Genomic DNA, 19,139 nt, shown 5'->3' on the forward strand with positions numbered 1-19,139 from the left:
GTAAAAGCCTATATAGTATCAATATAATAGTGTTAGGAGTATGAGAAAACCAAAGGATCAAAGAGTAGACTAATGTCTTGCTTTATTGGGAGAATATATCTATGTCAATTCAAAATATTAAAGAAATAATTAAAAAGAAATATAACTTGAAAATGAGATAAACTGAAATATAAAAATAGTAGAAACAAGTCTGAAGATGTCACTAATTACAATTAATATAAATGGATCAAACACACCAGTTAAAAGATAAATATTGTCAAATCGGGCTTTAAAAAAATCTGTTTAAGATACCATATGTTCTCACTCTTATGTGGATCTTGAGAAACTGAACAGAAGACCATGGAGGGGAAGGAAGAAAAAAAAAGGTTAGAGAGGGAGGGAGCCAAAACATAAGAGACTCTTAAAAGCTGAGAACAAACTGAGGGTTGATGGGGGGTGGGAGGGAGGGGAGAGTGGGTGATGGGCATTGAGGAGGGCACTTGCTGGGATGAGCACTGGTGTTGTATGGAAACCAATTTGACAATAAATTTCATATTTAAAAAATAAAGATAGAAAAATCTGTTTAGGGATGCCTGGCTGGCTCAGTCTGTTGAGCGAGCGACTTCAGCACAAGTCATGATCTCACAGTTCATGAGCTCCAACTCTGCATGGGGCTCTCTGCTGTCAGTGTCCAGCCACCTTGGACCCCTCTCTCTCTGCCCCTCCCTCTCTCTCTCTCTTTCTCTCAAAAATAAATAAACATTTTTTAAAAAATAAATAAAAATCTGTATTACCAGAGGGGAGGTGGCCAGAGATGAAATAGGTGATGGTGATTAAAGAGGACACTTGTAATGAGCACCGGATATTGTATGGAAGTGTTGAATCACTATACTGTACACCTGAAACTAAATAGCACTATATGTTAACTAACTGGAATTCAAGTTAAAACATAATTAGAAAAGAGAGAGAAATGGGGGGAGAGAGAGAGAGATACACCTAAAACATAAGAACAAGCCAAGGTTAAAAGTAAAACATGAAGAAAACAAGACATATCTTTAAAAAAAAAAAAATCCAGCCTAATTATATCGATATCCTATAAAACAGACTTTAAGCAAAAGGACTGTTAGATACAGAGGGGATTGCTATATAATGATGAAAATATTCAATTCATCAAAGAGAAATAATAACTCTAAACGAGTATCCATTTAATAAAATACTCTAAAATGACCATGAATAACCAAGATACTTCTGAAAAAGAAGGGCAGAAAGGAATGCTTTCCTATCCAATATCAGGACTTATCCTGAAGGAATAGTTATTAAACAGTGTGGTGCTGACCTTGGAATAAACATATGGACCAATGAAACAGTGCAGAACCAGATCCTTCCCTGTGCAGAACTCAGGTACGTGCACAGACCATTTGTAATAGCAGTGGGAGGGAAAGGGCTCGTCAATAAGGGAAGCTGGTGGCAAATATGACTCACAATACAGAAAAACATGAAATTAGATCCCTTCCTCAAGCCACATATAAAATCAAGGCAGCCTATCTTCTTTTCGCTTTCCTTCCCAGCATGGAGAAATTACACGTTGGTGGAGAACACGGGACAATAGACAGACCTGAGGAGCCACAAGTTGGTGCAGGCAGGTAGCCCAGAGGATGAACGCATGGACCCATGCGCCTGAGGAAGCAAGGGGGGCTGGCGCATGCGCTGACAGGGCTTGCTGCTGAGAATGTGGGGCAGTGAAGAACAGTGGGGAACCACGGAGGGCATGGGGAAATGGGAGCAGGCGGAGGGAGGAGATAGCCAGTGTGGTTAAAGATTGGTTAGACCGAACAATTGAGTAAATTGAGCAACAAAATAACATGCTGAGGATAATGGGAGTCCAGATTCTCAGTTTATTTACACATAATGTGAAACAGCACCCCACTGGATGAATGAGATTAAAATTCACCAGCAACACCCACCCACCCCCCACCCTCCCTTCTTCATAGGAATGCTAACCTTATCTTTTAGAGGAAGACAACAGGATGAGTTCCAGGTGGCCTAAACCACTTTGAGCTTGGCCACCGTCTCAGGCCTGCACAGATGGACCACAGAGTGTTAGACAGTTATACCTCATTATAATGTTAAGATCTCCACCTAAGGATGTCAAACCTCATTAACATAACATACAATGCATGTGTAAGCATGTTTCCTAAGTACACATGCATGACCTTATGCCCACCTCTACATGTGATGACAGAACTCCCTTTGCTGAATATGTATCCTAGACCTAAATACAAGAAACCTACTCAGGCCACCCCATCTGGGGAGTCATGACTTTGGAAGTTATTCCCTGTGATCTCCTACTTATTATAAATACAGTTTCCTTTGTGTGACAATCCCACCTGGGGTAGTCTTTCTGTAGCTCACCAGGGAATGAATTCACATTAGTTCAGTTGCATATTGAAAGGGTATTGGACTGATATTGGAAGTATCAATATAAATTCATAGTTCTATATCATAGTCATAGAATATGTTTGTACAGACTATACAGATATAGAAATAGAAATGTGTGTGTGTGGTATGTATGTGTACCTAGAAGTACACACACATATTCCTTACTTCTATCTTCTCAGAGGAACTTAGAAGCAACCACACTCTAGCAACAACAAGCACTACCAAGGCCTAGATCTTGTTTTAAATTTTTTTTTAAAAAAGCAGAGCTTGTGGAAAAATGACTGAGTCCAGGGCTAGGTCAGGACATGACGAGCCCAGAATACCTTTTTGTGGCAGAACGTAAGAATTCTCAATATATCATTAGGATACACTGAAAAGACACAAAAATCGGCTTGAAATGCCTCCCACCGGCTAAATAGGGAACAATTTGGGCATTAAAATAAGAAGGGATTACAGCACATCGAAAGAAATAGGGATCCATCAGTGCACACTGATTTAAAGGAAGGAAGGAAGGAGGGAAGGAAGGAAAGAACAAGGAAAGAAAGAAAGAAAGAAAGAAAGAAAGAAAGAAAGAAAGAAAGAAAGAAAGAAAAGGAAGGAAGGAAGGAAGGAAGGAAGGAAGGAAGGAAGGAAAGAAAGAAAGAAAGAAAGAAAGAAAGAAAGAAAGAAAGAAAGAAAGAAAGAGGAAAAAAGAAAGCTCTTTTTTACAGTAGAATGCCAAATAAATTTAGAAGAAATGAGAAAGAGAATCACTATTTGCCAACCACCCTAGAGGTGCATGATTTAGGCAGGAGGGCTAATGGATACTAAGACTGTCGTGTGGAAGTATGATGAGGACTAGGAATCATCCTAGTCTCAGAATACTTCCCTACAAAATACTAATCACTTACAAAGGAAGACATGGAAATGGTGAATTTCAGGAAGAGAAACCTGGCAGACACCAACACAACCAGGTAACCCAGATTAACATCAACTGTGATAGAATGGGTCAATGTGTGTTACTCCTAATGAGATGCATTGAGGAGAATACAACTTGTTTCTGAAGTAGTACTATGGTGATTGTATGGTGTGGGTGTGGTCATCAGAAACATGAGACTGACCACAGTGAGATCAACCTGTAATCTTTAAAACCCTCAGGACTGGAAAGACATGGAGACACTGAGACTTTTAAATGTTAAACCAGTTTGCTTGCATTCCTGGAATAAATCACATATGCTTTCTCATCTATGAAACACCTCTTCATGTATTTTGCCCATTTTTTTTATTTTAGGGATTGTATATGTGTGTGTGTGTACGTGTACATAACACACTTTTAAAAATTTGGTTTGAGTTCTTTAGTTCTTGATACTCATGTTTTGTGACAGTTTATAATTTATTCTTTTATTTTATTTAAGATGTTACTTTATGAAAAGAAGTTTTTCATTTATTATGCTCAAATTTATCAGTCTTTTCCAGTTCATGCTTTTTATGCTTATTTAAGGTTTAAAAATGTCTATATATTTCACTTACTATATTAAGGCTTTATTTTCAACATTTAAGTCCTCAATTCACCTGGAATAGATTTTTTTGTAAATAATTATTTTGAAATAATTGCAGACTTAAAGAAAAATTGAGAGAACAGTCCAAGAACTCCAGTAACCCTTCAGCCAAAGATTCCCCAGTTATTAACATTTTACTGTGTTTGCTCCATTGCTATTTATTTATCTCCATGATTGCCATTACTTTTCTGAGGCTTTTGAAAACAAGCTGTAGCTATAATGTCTCATTACCCCTCAATACTCCAGCGTATGCTCTCCTTACTCAAGGAGTAAGGAGTAAAAACCCCAAAACCAACAACCAACCAAACAAAAACCAAGGACATCCTTCTCTATAATCAGCATGCAACTCTACAATTAAGTAATCCACAATGGTACAAACTAATGTCTAATTCACAGACCACAATGAAATTTTGCTAACTGTCTAATAATTCTCTGGCCTTTTTGGTTTAGGATCTTGTCTCCAAAAAAAGGTTGCATTTAGTTGGCATGTCTGTCCTGACTATTTCAATGTGAGTGGGAACCACTATGTGATAAATCAATGTCCTGGGCATCTTTGGTTTGTGTGCATTGTTCTGTGTATATATTCCATAACAATGTTAATTTTTATTGAAATATTAGTTTTAAATAGAAAGCTAATCACATTGATGTATTTCAAACACAGTATTTGGTCCCAGAATTCAAATTTCTGCATAAATAATTTTTCAGTCACCATATTTGTAAAGCCCAGAAATTTAAACTAATTTTGAAGCAGTGCTTACAGAGTGAAATATCAGGGTGCCTGGGTGGCTCAGTCAGTTAAGTGACCAACTCTTAATCTTGGCTCAGGTCATGATCTCAGTTAGTGGGATGGAACCCTATATTGGGCTCATAGGGCCTGCTTGTGATTCTCTCTCTGCCCATCCCCTACTGGTGTTCTCTCCTCTCTCTCTCTCTCTCTCAAAATAAATAAATAAACTTAAAGAAAAAGAGTGAAAAATCATCTTACCAAGTACCAGATACCAAGAGAGATCCGAAACGGATTTTTCAACATTTTTTTTTTTTTTTTTTTTTTTTTTTTTTTGGGACAGAGAGAGACAGAGCATGAACGGGGGAGGGGCAGAGAGAGAGGGAGACACAGAATCGGAAACAGGCTCCAGGCTCCGAGCCATCAGCCCAGAGCCTGACGCGGGGCTCGAACTCACGGACCGCGAGATCGTGACCTGGCTGAAGTCGGACGCTTAACCGACTGCGCCACCCAGGCGCCCCCGAAACGGATTTTTATTGGAACCCCTACCTACATAGCTCTACAAAAAAATCATTCCCCTCCTAATTTATACGATTACTTAAACATGGTATAGTTCTCATTTTCTCTCTTTTTTTCCCCAAGGGGAAAGCACAAACACAGTCCCCCACTACCACAAATAATGCAGTCGAGTTTCCCACATTTGGGGAAGTCGCAGGGGTCAGCACATCCAGAGTGCAATGGATAGCCTTGCCATGGGAAAACCACCTTCATGATCATGCTATCTCCCTGGTCAGATAAGTATTAGTTGCTCTCATTTTAAAGAAAAGAGCTATTATACTTTACATTCATATTTTGATCAAAGGTTTCAGTTGAAGGTGTTAAAAAACAAAATTCAACTGAGTACATTTGAAGATCTAATTGGCTTTATTAAGCAATTCATGAATCAAGTAGCATCCCATCTAGCTAGTTTAGAGAAGCTCTGAGGAGTTGTATAAAATTGAAGGATTTTAGAGGGAGAGTGGGACAAGAAGTTATTAGCAAAAGAAAAGAAAGGATTGTTTCTGGCAAATTCCCCTTCCCTTTGGGGGAGAAGGGCAGGGGCTTTCTCACACAGATTATCTCCTCTGCCTTTGGTGGTGTAGTGCAGGGAAGGATGGAGAGGGTCCAAGTGATAGATTACCTAATTGTTGCTGACCAGAAAATTCCAGATTGATTTGCTTTAAAATTCCATTCCTAGAGAGGTTAAAATTGCAATTAAGTCTTGGTTTGCTGTCCTGGGGTTTAGTAATTCCACCTTGGGGCTGCGGTTTTCTTCTTAACAAAGTTATAAAAAATGACAGACTACATTTATGAGAGGGAGGTATTGCTAGACCAATCCATTTTAATATAGCAATGGATTCTTTCTGACCAAAAAGAGGTAGAATTTTCTAGTGGCCCTGACAACTGCTCTTGCAGATAATTTCCAAGGGATGTTTTTTGAAATGGCAGCTTCTGGAAAGTCCACTTATGTTGGATTGGTGGAGAGTTGGGGGATGGACTGGCTCAGTGCTTTGCCCTGTTGCCAATGTGGAAAAACAGAACGCAGGTCTGGCCCACACCAGGCGCTCCTGTGTGTGTGTGTGTGTGTGTGTGTGTGTGTGTGTGTGTGTGTGTGGAACATATGCATGCCCACTTGCTGAGGCTGGGGCGGCAGCAAACTTGAACTGAGGGAGGAAGTCGATGCCAACCAGGCTTAAAATTAGACATGGTCTCTTTCTGGCAGTTTTAGGGATAAAAAGTTTTGCATATTTTTGTCTTAATTATGCAGACCTACTTTCAGGGGTACCTTTGGCTCAATGTGATATGCAGACCCAAACAGCACCAATGGCTTTTTTCCCCTATCCTTCACCGTATTTGTTTCTTTAGCTTTAAACAAAATTGCTTATCTAATGGAAACATGCCCTTTGCCAGAAGCTGGCCTACAGCAAGCACACTTGCATGGACTTTGTTCTTTGCGTGCACATCCCCACTCCCAACCCCATCAACGGTTGGGAGAAAATCTCCGGTTCACAGAAGTCAAAGGCGAAACCATCTTGGAGATCGCGTCCTATGTCCGTTTTTCAGATCAGGAAAACTGACACCTAGAGAAGCGTAGGGACCAGTTGGGGTCATGCCAATACCCACAACACAAGGCCTGGGTTTCCCCGCTTTCCTTCGCTGCTCCTTCACCTCTAATACGATGTGGGGTGGACTGATCGGATTAAAGAAAGAAAGGAAGAAATGTTGTCCCATGCCGCCTTCAACTACTGATATTGCCCTCCAAGGTTCCCAAACAGTTAGCTTGTATTGGCAACCACGGAACCTGCACGGAGTCCTAACTGCAAAACGACCTGCAATTTTAAAAGCGCTTAAAAACCCAAACAAAAAACACCGTTAGCATCTGCTTTCAACCTTTTGTAGTACTAACTCTGCTCTCTCATTTCCTCACTTTCAAAGCAACCCACGCGGGCGAGGGAGGCCAGGACGCGAGGGGAGGAAAGCGGAGAGGGGAAGGCCAGCGGAGGCTCGCGGGTAGCGCCGCGCCGCACAGCGGGGTAGAGACCACCGAGAGCCGGCCCCAGAGCCCCAGCGCGGGCGGCTGTGCGCACGCGCGCGGGTCGGCGGGCTGCAGCTCTCCCGCACCCCGCTTCATTCTGCTTCATTCAGCCCTTTAGCGCTGCCTCCTCCCAACCCCCAAAGCCCCAGGCTGGGATGGGGGAAATCCCAGGGCATCCTCAGAAAACGACGTTTTGGAAGATCCGGGATGGGTAGGTAGCAGGAGGAAGGCAAGGACGTTAAGGGCAAAAATCTTAAATCGCCCCCAGCTGCGTCTCTGCAAAAGTCTAAGAGAGACACCGGCGCCACCGCTCATGGCTGGCGGGAGAGCAGACGACTGGGCGGGCAAAGCGCGGGACCCCGAGGGGCGGGGCGGAGCTGTGGGCGGGGCCTGCTGCCACTCCCCCGAGGCCCCGCCCCTCGGACCAACCTCCCGCCCTGCCATTGGAGGGCGTCGGGGGCGGGTCCGAGGGACACCCCCCTCTCGCCACCGGCCCCCGCCCCGCCTTCTGCCCGCCTACGCTTTCGGCCCTTCCAGGAGCCTCTGAGCACCAGGAAAGGAAACACCGGGGCTGCCAAAGAGCCCCTGGACGCTGGAAAGGCGGGCCCCCGGCCACCCCACCCACCGGTCTGGTGACGTCACCGGGTGGAGCTACGTGGCTCCGCCCCCGGGGCCGGGGCCCGTGCCCACACCTTTGAGTCTGCGGCTCCCGCGGGACGCGGGGACGCGGCCGCCCTGTGCAGAGGCACCACGTCACAAAGTGCTGCAGCCAGTACCCCCGCGCTCCCCTTCAGCCCCTCACTCTCCACAGCATGTCCCACCCCTCCTTTTTTGCCCCTTTTTCTGACTGCTTCTCCAAATGGCTGAGTGTGGGGACCAGGAGATGGGAGCGCAGATGGCACGCTGCCTGAAGGAAGTAAATTCGATTTGATATCTCCTTAATCCGTTTGCATTTCTACTGCTTATTTAATATCTTGATATTTTCTCGTGTAATTTTGGAAGATTTCAGGGGGCGTTTTCTTTTTGTGTGTGTGGGGGGGGGAAGGTTCTTTCTTAGGGGACTTAAAGTTGGCCGATGCCTTCTTTAGCTTTTGATTTAAAAAACTGGGATTTAGTCATCTTTTCGTGCAGAAGGGAAAGAAACCAAAGCTTAACGGCCTTTAGAAAGGAAACAGCCCTTTTTATTTTTCATTCTTAACTCAAGCTGTCGTCGTTAGCACCTTGCACTGAGCACAGACGCAGCTGCAGAAGCACTTCGTTGCAGAGTACGCTGCGTCTACACAGGATTTGTGCCCGAGCATCAAAAGACAGTGCAGGTGTATATGGATGCGGGAGTGCGTGTGCGTACGTGATGTACGTGTGTGCGTGTGTGTACGTGTGTGTGTGGCCCAACAAATAACCCCAAGAGGCGCATCAGGATCAGAAAGAACCCCACATACTATCGATGGCCTAGGAAATTTCCTAAAGCTCTTAGTTTGAAACTAAACTGAGTTAGCAAAATCTCTAGTATCAGAAAATCATCTTTGCAGAGGCTCGTCTCTCCGTGCTCTCCTGTCCCCCAAAACAGGTGTCGCTGTGTCTCGTGAACCCATCTCTCTCCGGCTGGGGCGTCCGAAGTGATGAGATTCACCGAGGGCACTTGGTGGAGATTTCAGGGGCCCCACGTGTGCAGACTAAACCCCCAGGGCCTGGGTGTGTGTGCGCGCTCCCGTGCGGTGTGAGCAGGCGGGCAAGGGGGCCCTCGGCTCGTTGGCGTGCGCGTGTGTGTGCGTGAGTGTGTGCTCACGCGCCCTAGGCTGCGCGCAGAGCTCAGCTGCTGGGTTGGAGAGAAAGAGAGTAGGCAAGTGCAGGGGACAGGAGGCTGAGCTGGGCGGGGGGGGGGGGGGGGGATGTCGAATTAATAGAGCTGCTTTAGCTGTTTTCCCTTTCCCGTTCTCGCTCGTTTAAACCCCACTACAACGTAGGGATAGGGGGCTGGATTCTCAGTTGAGCTGATGGAGGAGGGGGAACAAGTTGAAACAATCGAGTGGGCGCGCCAGGACTCCCCGGCTCCAGGCAGGGAGGGGAGAGGGAGCCCCTGTTCCGCGCCGGGAGGGGGCGGGGTTGGGGGGGCCCGAGGAACCGCGAGGAGGCGGGGGTGGCTGCGGGGACGGACAAGTGGTCACCCCCAGGAGGCGAGAATTCGTTTGGATTGTACATTAATTGGAGATATCTGATTAATTCCAGTTTCTGATGACTATAAATGGCGATCTCTACCAAGGTGTCTTTATTTAAAAAAAAAAAAAATCATTCCGTGTCATCCCCCACGTCAGGCCTACTCGTGGGCGTGAGGCTGTACTTCCTCCGCCCCCTCCTAATGGAGTGAACCATTCCCAGCTCTTCCCCCTCTCTCTCTCAGCCTCTCTCTCTCTCTTTCTCTCTCTCTCTCTCTCTTCCTCGCTCCCTCTCTTTCTCTCCTCCCTCTGCCTTCCCCGTGCATAAAGTCTCCGTCGCTCTTGGAACTTGTTGGCAATGCCTATTTTTCAGCTTTCCCCCGCGTTCTCTAAACTAACTATTTAAAGGTCTGCGGTCGCAAATGGTTTGACTAAACGTAGGATGGGACTTAAGTTGAACGGCAGATATATTTCACTGATCCTCGCGGTGCAAATAGGTAAGTGGCCGCCCGGCCAGGCTTGCGGCTGTCGGCAGGCGGTAGCCGGCCGGCCCGAGGCGCCGAGGGGACCTACTGGCTGCCCGGGGGTGCGGAGAAGCCGGCAAACCCCAAGGGTGGGGGCAGCGGCTCCTAGGGACTCGGGCGTCCCGGGTTGGTTTTTCTTGAGAGAGAGAGAGAGACAGACACTCCAAACGTTCGCCAGGATATGTATGCAGCTGGCCGTTTTCAGAAGGGGGTTTCCCCCCTTTTTTTCCCCCAAAGCGCACGTCCATTTTTGCTTCCCTTTCTCGGGTTAAAGCAGGTTTCAGGCGCTCTGGGGCAATGCATTGGCCCCTGCGATGCTGCAAGGTATTATTTTGAAGGGTCGAAAGGTGAATGCAGGAACAAGATGGCTAGGCAGCTAGAATGGAAAGTTTATGTGCAGAAAGCAAAGATATTTCGGGGCTCAGACTGCTGCATTTAGAACTTTGTCATTCTCCCGCCCCCCTACCCCCCATATCCTAGCTGCAGCGTTTGCACCGGGCACCGCAGACCCGGCTGGAGAGCAAATTGAGAACGATAGGGAACCCCAGAGCATATATTTTAATAGGCTTATCATTAAGGAGGTTGAATTCAGCCAAATATACGTGGGTATAATATTCTATGAATATTTGCCTGTTCCTTTCCACATAGGCATCTGTATTTTATATCTAGGAAAGGGTTAAGAAGTGTTTGCAATATGCCATATGGGGGGATTCTTATTTTTGTTTGTTTGGGGGTAATTATTATGGATTTATTTAGTTCCCATTTTATGTTAAGGAATGTTGAGTCGTAGTTATACTGTTTGGGGCTTTTAAAAGTTCGCGTTTTCCATCCAGAATGAGGAAGACGTGATGGAAGCCAGCACTAGAAAACCCACTTCTTCGATGCAGGTCGGAGCATTAATTAACCTGACCTAAAAGTGAAAGTGAAGTAGATTATTAATAGAATGGACAAGAGAAAAAATAGAAACTCTTCAAACGGGTTTTCTGGAGACTGAGGGAATTGTTGCCTCCTACCATTTCAGGCTGTAGCATTCTTTACAGACAAACCCTTGCAGTATTTGGGTGGGAGGGTGCTTTAGGGAATGGGGCAACAGAAAATGTACATTTTTCTTCGTGAGAAATGTGGAAGAAACAGGGTTTGGAGTTATCTGTATATTAAAAATGGATTCTCTGCAGTGGGTTTTTATGCATTTGACATGATTTTGTGTATTTTGTTGCATGAATATTACAGGGATTTTAGACTATGTGCAGGATGTTGGCGTTTTCCTTTAAGAAATGACTTGATATTTTGAATCTGGTTCTTTTGAATCTTTGACATTAGTGCAAAGAGATTAAATAAATATTAAAAATGCTAATTGCAGCAAATGCCTTAAATGTTGGAAATAAGTGAATGTGACATTTAGCAATTAGCCTGCAAATTTTTAGAGAGCAGGAGACAGCGGTTATTTTTGATACAGGGATTTTCATGGGAGCAGGTTTGGGGTTGTTTTCCTGGAGGGATATAACCTTACTTTGGAGGGGTTAAAGAAAAAAAGAGAGAGAGCGTTTGTGCTTGCGGGATACTCTTGGAACACATTAACCTCGGCCGGAAAATGACCATTTGTTGGCTGTGGATTTGAAATTGAGCATGTTTGTTCCCAAATGTCTGCCCTTTCCCGCACCAGAGCCTCGATCTTTAATTCATGGCTGGGAGCTATCCCAAGTCATTGACATTTGGCAACAAAAGTGGGGGTTGGGAAGGGACGGGGAGATGGAGAGGGTGGTGAGCACAAATGAAGACACGCGGGAGGAAGTTTGAAATGAATGAGAGGTCGAACGAATGAATGAACGGATAGGAAAGGCACAGGACATGGACATCGGAGAGGACAGGAGAGGACAGGGAAGGAGCCCGGGTCGCCCTCCGGAGCCTCGCTGAAGCGGGGTTCAGGAAGGACAGCGAGGGTCGCGCGGGCTATGACCTGCTCAGATGCATAAGCCTCAAAACGCGTCCCGCGCGCAAGCCCCGGTCCTCCCACAGCGAACTAGAGACGAAGCAGTCATAGTTGAAAAAAAAAAAAAATTTCACGACTTCTTATTTTACACACGCACACACTCACACATGCGCGGTGTGGAGGGAGGGTCTTCTCTTCCAGCAGCGCCCGCAAAGATAACGTGACAGGAGCGCTTCCCGCCCCAGGCGAGCCCCAATTCCCCTTTAAAATATTGTCTGTACATCTTAGGGGCTACTTTTTCGCCACTGAGTTTTGGGGGTGGAGGTAAAGGGTAAGGAGAGACGGGAGCTGGGTGGGGGAGGGGAGGATGAACTGTATTTTATTCCGTTTCGACGCTGCAAAGCAGGATTTGTGGCATGCATTATAGAAGGGGACGCGTAGGGTTCATTTCATCGTGACCGCATTCTAGCAGAACAAAGATTCGTTTATTCTCTCTCCGTGTTATATTAAATATTGCAGTCGCAAGGCCTTTTAATATTTCTCGGAGGTGGGGGGAAGGAGATTTATGAAGGTTTACGTCTCTGCCCGAGCGGAGGTCGAAGTTAACCTTAGTCCCTTCCCTTCCCCGGCGCTTCCCGTTCCGGATTAGAAAGCGCAAGGCCCGCCTCTCTCTTCCTGCTGCAATTTGCAAACGGGGCACTCTCGGAGGCTGCTGCAGGTTCGGTCACCTTCCTCTGGTCTGCGTCTGGCCCAGCTCTCGGGGACCAGCGGCTGAGGGTGGTGGGGGCAGTGAGGTATAAAATCCTCTCCGGACACATTCCTACGCAAGCGGTGGCGGTCAGAACACTGCCCAGAAAGGGGGCGAGCGCTCAGGGTCGTGGGTACTGGAGGCCGATTTCGATTCTAAGATTCGCCCCTTCCCTCTGCTCCCCCAGCCCCAACAGCGCGGATCAACGCTACTGGCGCCCCTCCTGGCCCCCGGCGTGCTTTTGGCCAAGAGCCATCGAACGTTTAGCCATTTGTTGGCCTTGGGGTGGACAGAAATGGCCTTCGCAGCGGCAGTCCGGCGCCTTGGGGTTTGACCGCCCCGAAGCCAGGAGCGAGGACTTAGGTGCCTCTTGGGTTACCTCCCCGCTCCCCTCCTCCCACGGTCCCAGCCGCTATCCCGGCTCCCTCCCCTCCGGAGGGAACCAGGAGCTAGAGGCCCAGAGCCCCAGGCGACTGCCACCTGTGCCCCTCAGAGTTGGGGCCTGGAGAGAAAAGGTCCCACCCGCTGCGGGCGGGAGTGGTGGCCGGTTTTTCCGGGTGTGTGGGGAGCTCAGCCGCAACCAGAGGCTCACGGATTTGGCCTTCGCGGAGATAACCCGGGGTCACCCGCGCAAACACAGCCGTGGCTTTGCTGGGTCCTGACTGCCCCGACCACTCGTCACCCCCGCCCTGTCTCCGGACACCGAGGCTGCTCCCTCTCAGTGGGGTGGGGAGGGTGCCTGAGAGGATCTCCCTCGGAACACAAACTCCACGGTAGGCAATCTGTTTTATAATGAAACAATCCACCTCGGTGGCTGCTGCCGGGTTCCAGAGACTTTATTAATTTATTCATTCAGCAGTGTTTGCTGAGAACCCACCAAGCACCGCGCGCCGGCCGGAGGCTTTCTCGCACGTCATGGCCTGGGGTTCAGCGGCGTGGCCCCACGCGTTGCCGCCTCGCCCACCTCTTCCTCTCCCCCGCACTCTGCTGTCGTGACCCCCTCTGTCACCTCAGAAATGCAAGATTGCACTTCGAGAGCCAGGACGGACTTGCTGGGGAAGTGTTGGGAGACGAAGGAGGGAGTGAGGAGAAAGGGAGAAATAAAAGAGACGGGGGAGGTGAGAAGAGGGGGCGAGGGAAACAGAAAAAGATAGATGCAGAGTGAGATGCTGGAGGAAGCTTCAGGAAAGGAATGGACTCAACTCCCCCTCCCGCACATGCTCACCCACCCGACCGTAGGCACCGGACACTAGTTGGGGGCGGGTCAGTCATTCTTGGGCCACATCTTTCATTCACCTTTAACACAGGCGTCCCGCGAGGCTGGGAGCTAGTGGACGCGGCGGCTCGACGGGGCTGGTGGGCCGCGGGGCCGTAGGGCAGGGTCGCGGCGCTGCTGACCGGTGTCCCCTCCTCCCCGCAGCGTACCTGGTGCAGGCCGTGAGAGCAGCGGGCAAGTGCGATGCGGTCTTTAAGGGCTTTTCGGACTGTTTGCTCAAGCTGGGCGACAGCATGGCCAACTACCCGCAGGGCCTGGACGACAAGACGAACATCAAGACCGTGTGCACGTAAGTGTTCTCTTTGGCATGCTAGGTTTCCATTCTGGGGGGCGCTGCTGAGGTCGGAGAGGGCCTACCCGCCTGAGCTCTGAATTCCCCGCCAGCGCTAATCCGTGCGGGCTAGCCCTCGGACCTTGGCCAGGATCTGCACTACCCAAGGGGACCCTGTGGCCTGAGATGGGCAGAGGATGATCCTCCCACGCGGGGGCCAATCCCAGCCCTGCGCAGCTCCCGGCACCCACAGAGGCGCGCGCACTCAGCGCGCTGGAACCCGGAGGGGCCTGGAGAGCTGCTAGCTGTTCCTCGCTCTACTTTGAGGCAGTCTTCATCGTTCTTTTTTCTGCCTGCATGAGTGGACTGCTGGGTACTCTCCGAAAAACGTTTGGTTCTGGTTTGAGGAGCTTTTTAGGAAATACTAGGTTTTCATAAAGGAAAAGTCACTCTCCTGTTTGGTCCATTTCGCCTGATGAAACCCCCTTCCAATACACAGCAAGAACATTGAGATGTAGGCAAGGGAGCGTGGGTTCCTCTTCTTCTTTCTAAGAGAGAGACGGAAGGGATATTTTGTTTTGGGCCAATGATTTTGCCCAAAGAAAGTAAGTCCTGGGCACCCAGTGACCATATCTGCTGAGTCTGTGGCAGATTAGAGGTGTAGGATAGCCACCCTCCTTGCTCCACCCCCTCCTCTCTGCATCTGCTCGGTATCCCCAGGCCAGGGCAGCTAAGGGCTAGGAACCAGTTCACAGTCAGGTAGGGTGGGTGACTTTTCCCAGAGCTCGACTGGAAAGTACAGCTCCCACTGGCAAAGGAAGTAACTAGTAGAGAGCCCGGCTGTGGTAGACCAGCAACATTTTAGCTGCTGCAGACCTTGAAGTACCTCCATCCTCTGCAACACACACACACACACACACACACACACACACACACACACACACACATTTTACTTTATTTTTCAGAAAGAGCTGTAACTCCCACCCCTTGCCCATTAATGACCCTTCCAAAAAACTGCCAAGACAAGAGGTGTTCCCCGTTCCCTGTAGGTTGGAGAAACCATTTTCTGCACCACCTTTTTTATACTGTGAAGTCCTTGTCCTCTCTCTAATTCCTGGGGAGGGGGGTGTTTATTTGTTTAAATTATGAGGACTTAAATGGGGGTCAATTTTGCCACACACTTTCCTAAATACCCTGGTGTCCTCCAACAGTCACAGCAGTTCGGTGGCTGGTACTTTCCTACCAGAAAAGGACAAAAGGCGGGATCTGGGTTGCATGCCCACCTACTTTAATCCCGAATGTCTGATGATAGGTAAGAGTATATCTATAAAGCTGGATGAAAGATTAAATATAGATCAGCTCCCCAATATTCCATTATTTGCCAGAATTTGGTTATTCCAAGTTATTTTAATTTTTTAGCAGGGCTTGGTCCCGGAGAATGGAAGTGAGGGGGACCCCTGCTGCGGTCTGGGCTCACTTCTTTAGTGGCACTGGTTGCTCAACACTCTGCTGAAGCCCACCCCCTCTCAGTTGCATGTGGACATCAGCCACTTTCCACCATAGTCTTCTTCCAAGAGGGTCCTGTCCTCATCTGGGCATGCATAAAAAAGGAGAGATTTAGATATCCTTTGGGACGCGCAATTACAGCAGAGAGCTGTCCCTTCTCCTCTTAGTTTCTCTAAATCTTGCTATTTATTACGAATTGAGGCACCTGGAAGCCCTGTGGTTCAGGATCCGCAGTCCTCATAAATTAGAGACTCATAAAGGTCATTACAAAACAGCCAGAGCTCAAGGCAATCCAACAAGCATTTATATCTTTTCTATTAGCCAGGGGATGGGGTGGGAGTGGAAACACGGATAAATCAAACATGGTGCTTGCCTTCAATGTACTTACAGTCCAGGCTAGCGAGCAGAAGGGAGAGATAGGAGAAAATACAACCAAATTGCGTGGAGGGCAGTCGCTAGTGACCTGGCACTAAAGGCCCGGGCTAAGTGGGAGCCAGCCCGGAGTTACCGAGACGCACAGATCGACCGAGCACCGAAAGGAGACAGCGCCCCAGGAATCGATCACGGGTTGGAATTATATTTAGTCTAGGGATCTATTTTGGGTTTTCAGAAGAAAGGGGGACAATAAAAAAGGACAGGTTGGTTGAAGGTTGTGGGGGCGGGGCTAGGAGCTCAGCCGAGGAGGAGGAAGCGGCCGAGGAAGAAGGCGCGGGGCTCCGGGAAGAGGCGGGGAGCGAGGACAGGAAGCGGGGTCCCAAGAAGGCTGGCAGCGGTGGGCACCGCGGCGGCACCGGAGTCCCGGCCTGGGGGGCTGTGACTACACCGGCAGACCGTGGGGAGGGGGCTTCGTGGGGTTCCAAGCCTATGAAAGACTGCGGAGGGGGAGAAGAGGAGGGACAGAGCGCCCAGGCCGGGCGCTCCGGGATTTGCGAAAGCAGAAGGTGGCTACGGAGCTGGCCCTAGGGCACTGACACTCACCGACCCGGGGAGGGGAGAGGCAGGCAGGCGTCTCCGGACCGAATCAGAGCCGGGGGACTGTGGAGAGCAAGGCCAGGGGCCATGGAGGGCCGAAGAGGAAGGGGAAGAGGCGGAGGAAGAGGAAGTGAGGAACTGAACAGAGGAAAACCGAGGGGAGGGAAAAGGAGGAAGACAAAGAAGGGAAGAAGAAAGGATGGGAAAATCGGAGAACGGGAAACAAAAGGAAGGGAGGAGGAAGAGTGCGGGCGAAGGCGAGAGAGTACCGCAGCGAGTGGGGGGAGGAGGGACACAGAAGGGACGAGGGGGAGGAGAAAGTGAGAAGCCAAGAGGGGAGGGCCGTGTTCAGAGCAAGTAACCCATCTTGCAAGCTAAGAGGCATTAATGGGCGGCAGCTTGCAAGGCTTAGCACTGTTTTCCTAGCTTTCCCCGAGGAGGGCGAGCAATCTGTTTGAGCAGGCCGAGGTGCCAGCGCGGCGCAGCCGGTGCGGCCCGGCTCCCGGCTGCCGGGTCCCTGCCAGGGAGCGGGAAAGGGAAACCAGACGCCGAAGGGGGCGGCCTCTGTCCTTGGACGGCGGCTTCCTGGGTGGGCCGAGGTCTGGCGAGGGCCCGCCTGGCCCGACTCAGGCGCGGGGATGGTGGAGAAGAGGTGGCGTGGGGGGCGGGGGGGGGGGGGGAGGGCGTCCCCGGGAGGTTTGCGAGGCCGCGACCCGGGAGGCGCAGGGGCACAGGGGCGCAGGCCCGGGTCCTCCCCGAGCCCAAAGTCAACCTGCTTCTTCCGTTTTGTTCTGTTCCTCGCCAGATACTGGGAGGATTTCCACAGCTGCACGGTCACAGCCCTTACGGATTGCCAGGAAGGGGCGAAAGATATGTGGGATAAACTGAGAAAAGAATCCAAAAACCTCAACATCCAAGGCAGCTTATTCGAACTCTGCGGCAGCGGCAACGGGGCGGCGGGGTCCCTGCTCCCGGCGCTCCCAGTGCTTCTGGTGTCTCTCTCGGCAGCTTTAGCGACTTGGCTTTCCTTCTGAGCGCGGGGCCAGCTCCCCCCCGCGCGCCCACCCACACTCACTCCATGCTCCCGGAAATCGAGAGGAAGATCCATTCGTTCTTTGGGGACGTTGTGATTCTCTGTGATGCTGAAAACACTCATATAGGATTGTGGGAAATTCCGATTCTCCTTTTGATTTCGTTCGATTTCTTGTGTTTTATTTGCCAAATGTTACCAATCAGTGAGCAAGCAAGCACAGCCAAAACCGGACCTCAGCTTTAGTCCGTCTTCACACAAAAATAAGGAAAACGGCAAAACCACCCCATTTCTTTTTTAATTTTTATTTTTTTGGCACAAGAATCTCAGGAACGGCCCTGGGCCACCTACTATATTAATCATGTTAATACATGACAAATGATGGGCTCCTCCTAATAGCAAAGAGAGGAGAGGAGAAGGCCAGGGGAATGAATTCAAGAGAGATGTCCGCGAGGAAGGCATATGGTGAATAACTCACGCTCACGTCTTTCTTCCACAGTATCTTGTTTTGATCATTTCCACTGCACATTTCTCCTCGAGGAAAGTGAAAGGACAGATCGTTGACTTTGTGTTTTAAGGATAGGAGGGAGAGAGGGAAAGGATTGAGGAAATCTCGGGGGTATAGGTAAAGGCTGCCAGAAGAATCGTTGCTAAAGTCACTGAGAGGTTAAGCTTTACCTGGTGTTGTTGATGCATCTTTCCAAGTCCACTGCCTTTATTTTCCCTCTCGTTTTAGCTGTTACACATACGGTAATACCTGAATATCCAACGGTATAGATCACAGGGGGGGATGTTAAATGTTAATCTAAAATATAGTTAAAAAAAGATTTTGACATAAAAGAGCCTTGATTTTAAAAAAAAAGAGAGAGAGATGTAATTTAAAAAGTTTATTATAAATTAAATTCAGCAAAAAAAAAAAGATTTGCTACAAAGTATAGAGAAGTATAAAATAAAAGTTATTGTTTGAAACGGGGGTGTCGTTTGTTTCCTGCCCCAAGCCTGCTTTCTTGGTCCAGTTCTCGGGATTCCCTGTAGGGACACGGGATGCCAGATGATAAATGCACCTGTTCACAAGCCAGTTGGTAACCTACCACCTTCAAGCAGACCCTCCTCAACTAGGTCACTTTGTCACTTTTCCGAAATTCTGTTTACTGAAAAAGAGGCAGTTGTATTTTTGATAAGTGAAAAGCAGAGATGTGTTCTAGGTGAGGTTTAGGGGGAACTGGGCTTGCGCGAGAGGACACACGCAGACCCCGCCCCAGGCGGGTCGGAGCCCTAACCACCATCCCGGCAGGCCGAGCCCTAACCACGATTCGCCTTTTCCTCTGCGGTGGCCTGAGGCAGCTTGAACGAACCGCCATTAAGGGCTCCAGCAGAGGGGCCTAGAGGCTGTGGTCCCTGGCAGGGAGCAGGTGAATCCTTTCATAATTAATAAGACAGCTCAGCTGAAATGGCGAGGAGACGGGGCCCTATT

At 48.8% G+C, this 19,139-nt stretch overlaps 1 protein-coding gene, 1 long non-coding RNA gene and 1 other non-coding gene across 3 annotated transcripts; 1 reads left to right on the forward strand and 2 right to left on the reverse strand.

Annotated features, from left to right (window-relative positions):
* Nucleotides 1-5,319: 5,319 nt before the first annotated feature.
* Nucleotides 5,320-5,482, reverse strand: LOC131515635 (U1 spliceosomal RNA). Its single transcript, XR_009263687.1, has one exon. It is a non-coding gene; the product is annotated as a U1 spliceosomal RNA (small nuclear RNA).
* A 4,144-nt stretch (nt 5,483-9,626) lies between these two features.
* On the forward strand, nt 9,627-18,634 carry NRN1 (neuritin 1). The gene is made up of 3 exons (XM_058733109.1): nt 9,627-9,905; nt 14,031-14,175; nt 17,441-18,634. The coding sequence occupies exons 1-3, from the start codon at nt 9,851-9,853 to the stop codon at nt 17,667-17,669; spliced, it is 429 nt and encodes a 142-aa protein (XP_058589092.1). The 5' UTR covers nt 9,627-9,850; the 3' UTR covers nt 17,670-18,634.
* LOC131513836 (uncharacterized) lies at nt 13,429-14,033 on the reverse strand. Its single transcript, XR_009262821.1, has 2 exons — nt 13,907-14,033; nt 13,429-13,662 (listed from the first exon to the last, which is right to left on the reverse strand). It is a non-coding gene; the product is annotated as an uncharacterized LOC131513836 (long non-coding RNA).
* Nucleotides 18,635-19,139: the final 505 nt, after the last annotated feature.

This window comes from Neofelis nebulosa, chromosome 6, assembly GCF_028018385.1.
Source record: "Neofelis nebulosa isolate mNeoNeb1 chromosome 6, mNeoNeb1.pri, whole genome shotgun sequence".
Lineage (NCBI taxonomy): Eukaryota > Metazoa > Chordata > Mammalia > Carnivora > Felidae > Neofelis > Neofelis nebulosa.